Here is a 3825-nt window from a genome sequence, read left to right as displayed (position 1 = left end):
CAAAGTCTGCTCTCTTGCAGACCAGGGTAGTGAGCTTGCTGCGTGCTCTTCTCACTGCCCTGAGGATCTCAAATTCGACCATCTCATGGTCGCTACAGTCGAGGCTGCCCTGGAGTATCACATTTCCAACCAGCCCCTCCCTGTTGGTGAGCACGAGGTCAAGTATGGCACCTCTCCTTGTCGGCTCCTCTATTACTTGCAAGAGGAAGTTGTCTTCCACACAATCAAGGAACCTCCTGGATTGCTTGTGCCGGGCTGTCCCGTCCGTCCAACAGATATCGGGATGGTTGAAGTCTGCCATGAGGACAAGGGCCTGCAAACATGAGGCTGCTCCTATCTGTCTGTAGAGTGCTTTGTCCACAGAGTCCTCCTGGTCAGGTGGCCTGCAGCAGATCCCCACAGTAATGTCCACTATTGCTTTTCTCCCTTTGACCCTGACCCACAAGCTCTCTGTTGACTCATCACCTACCCCCAGACAGAGTTCCATATTCTCCAGCTTATCACTGACGTAAATAGCGACTCCCCCTCCCCATCTGCCAGGCCTGTCTTTCCTAAAGAGCCGGTAACCTTCCATTCCAACACTCAGCCACAGGAATCATCCCACCATGTTTCTGTGATACCAATGACATCGTATATTGTTATGGGTATTTTTATTTCTTAACATGCTTTGTTTTCTTTCTTCCCCCTCATATTTGCAATTTCTCTTACTCATTTCTACTAATGCTATAGGGTTTCTTTTGCCTTCAATATAACTTTTTATTATTATTATTACCTCAAATTACAGCAGAGATAGTCTCCTAAATATTTGAGCTTCACCACAAACCAGGCTCACGTTAGTTAGTAGCTACCGTGTGGCCTATCATACTGCTTGATTTTTTTTTTTTTTATATATATTTTTTTTTTCCCCCCGATAGGACAAGAGGGATCTAAAATAATGTTCTTGGAGAATTAGGAGAAACTGCCAGATAGCATTTTTAATTTACAAAGGAAGAACTAGTAGTGGGGAGAAAGTGTAAAAACTACTTGGAAAAGGGAAGGAAGCAACAACAATGATATCAAATTTAACATTATCAGAAAGAAGTAACAGTCAGTATGTTTTACGCTGGTAGAGGTGCATTTTAATCTAGCTATCTTCTTGCTTTCTGTCTGAATACAGCCTAATTAATTGTCTCTTGCCCTCAATAAATAATGTCTTCTGTTACAACTTTCTCTCTTATGTTTTAGGTACAATGTCTGCACCAAGTGGCGTCCCTGTCCCATCTGTACCTCCTTCTTATGAGGAAACAACAGGAATCAATGTGAACTATCCTCAGACCCATCCTACCCCAGGACATGGCTCGAAACCCTCATACGTGGGTCAGCCTTCACCAACGCATAACCCCAGTAAGCCTCAAACTGTACTGTACTTCATGTTAAGGAGGTGTTGAATGACTGTGTAATAGGTGGTGTGCCAAACATGAAAGATCATGGTTCAGAGGTGTTTTCCACCTTCCAAACATTTTTAAAGAGAGTAAGGTGAATAAGTTCTTGTGAATCCTTCAGTGTGCGCTAATATCAATAATATCATTTGGCACTCTGCAGTTTTTAATGCAGCTTTATTCTTAAGACAGTGTGTTTCTGCATTAGGAAATGCCATGGTGATTTCTCTTCTGACTCTGCGTATCATTGCTCTAAGCCTCAAAATACTTAAGTTAACAGCTGGTTCTAGCTCAGAGGAAGTTGATTAACTTTTTTTTCTTATTTACCCATTGAATATAACATATTTTTCTGCTCAGTTACAGTTCAGACAGTGTATGTGCAGCAACCAGTAGCATTTTGTGACCGCCCAGTTCAGATGTGCTGCCCTTCCTGCAACCAGATAATAGTGACACGTCTCTCATATAACTCAGGAGCTTTGACTTGGCTGTCATGTGGTGGCCTCTTCCTGTTTGGGTAGGTTGATTCCAATTTGTACTTCATTTTTCTCTTCTTACATGTCCTTTTATAGCTCTAAGGAGTGACAAAGCTCTCAGCTTTGTTGCAGTCACCTTCTGTCTTGTACCTGACCCTTAAGTTTTGAATAACCTACATGTCCATTAAGTCCTATACGATCTCAAAGTAGCTTTAGAACACTAGTTATGGACTCTGTAACCATGTGTGTTCTTCCTACAGCTTCAAGGCACCAGTTTTCCTGATGGCTTTTGCAGGAAATAAAATTTTGTCTTCCTGTGTATGTAACAAGTGGTAAAAGAGATTGATTTTGTTTCTGTTTTGCTTTGCAGGTGTGTAGCTGGCTGCTGCTTAATTCCCTTCTGCGTTGATGCCTTAAAGGATGTGGATCACAGCTGTCCAAACTGCAGTACTCTTCTTGGGTCTTACAAACGTTTATAGGCAGTGTTTAAACATTGATAATTGATTGATGAAGTTGGTTAGCACCTCTACAAGCCCTTTTTGTAGCTCCTTGGAGACTTCTGGTTTCTGTGCATCCTGTCACTGGAAACCAATCAAAAGTAATGTTTAATGCTAGATTGCTTGAATAAGAATTTGCTTGAGGGGATTATGACTTAAGTCTATAAAACTATATTTAATCTTTAAGGGCCACTCAGTGCAGAACCAGTTGATGGCAACTATGTTTTCCCTTTTTGCTTTATGCAAAACAGGTTGGTGATGTTCTTCAGTGAATCTCATCTCAACCATGCTGCACACTGGTGTGCTTGCTCACAGTCAGCTCAGACAGGGAGGAGAACATCTTTTCATGAGCACTAAAATTCACTTTAAAACTTTCTTAGTCGAAAGAGAACCAAACCTACAGGCTTCATCCTTTTAGGAGGCTACTTTACAAAATGGACAACTCAGGTTATCATGCATTAATGGTGATTCAATCTAGTACCTGAATTTCCTTGCCAAGTCAAGTCTAGTCATACCTCTGCTCTACAGTAAAGATGTTCATACAGGAATTTTTAACAGGTACTTGTTCAGTGGTTTTTGGTTGGTTGGGATTTTTTTTTACTGCTGATGTAGACATCTATTAAGTGTCCTCTTTGCTTCACCCTAGTGAAAGTGCCAGTAGAGCCTTGTAAAGGCTGTACATTTACATAAGTCAACTGATAAAGCATAAACAAACCTCAGCCTTATCTTAAGGTTTGAATTCCACCTGCAAAACAGATTCAGGACCTGGGGTTTTAAATGTTGATCTGTTTGTTAATTACTGTTTCTTCAATAAGAGGGTAACATGATTGTTAAGGAGTTTCTCTGATGATTATTTAGGCGTGTACCATGATTTTTCTAAATGAAAGAAGTTCTGTTTCCAGAAGCTGAAGCTGGATATGCTTATTTAAGACAATGATCACAAAAAATTAGGGAATGAGGCTCTTAAGGTTGAAGGATTTTACTCTGTCATAAGCAGCGGACTTGGTCTGAATAAAATCTTGATGCATTTGAATTATCTCTGTCTAGAAAAGATGGGTGTTTAAACAAGGCTGTGATGCTAACACTGTATTAATCTCTGTAAAAGTAAAAAGCTGAAATAAATTAAAATTAAAAAATACTGCTTTTGCCAAATGTGCCTCCTATAAATATTTGGTAGAAGTTAACTTTTGAAAAGTCTTTCAACACTTCACTTTTGAACTCCAGGAGTTCTGTGGATCACAAATATGACTTTTAGGCTCTGTGTTAATTAGTTTTTGTAAAGTGCTGTTGCTTGTGGGTCATTTGCAGGTGGCTTAATAGCTTTCTTGTGCATTTGAAAAAGGTTTCTGATCATATGATGCCCTGTGCCATAGGAATTTCCATCAGTAACTCCTAACTGACAAAAGTGATGGAGATAAAGCTGATAGTTCTGTAGCC

The 3825-nt window shown here is 40.2% G+C and overlaps 1 protein-coding gene across 1 annotated transcript; it reads left to right on the top strand.

Moving 5' to 3' along the window:
• The first annotated feature begins 1229 nt into the window (after positions 1 to 1229).
• On the top strand, positions 1230 to 2370 carry LITAF (lipopolysaccharide-induced TNF factor). Its single transcript, XM_010016777.1, has 3 exons — positions 1230 to 1383; positions 1776 to 1932; positions 2262 to 2370. Exons 1-3 carry the CDS (start codon positions 1230 to 1232, stop codon positions 2368 to 2370), a joined length of 420 nt encoding a protein of 139 aa, XP_010015079.1.
• Positions 2371 to 3825: the final 1455 nt, after the last annotated feature.

This window comes from Nestor notabilis, unplaced genomic scaffold, assembly GCF_000696875.1.
Source record: "Nestor notabilis isolate BGI_N333 unplaced genomic scaffold, ASM69687v1 scaffold7456, whole genome shotgun sequence".
Lineage (NCBI taxonomy): Eukaryota > Metazoa > Chordata > Aves > Psittaciformes > Psittacidae > Nestor > Nestor notabilis.
This window is presented reverse-complemented; position numbering and strand designations above follow the sequence as displayed.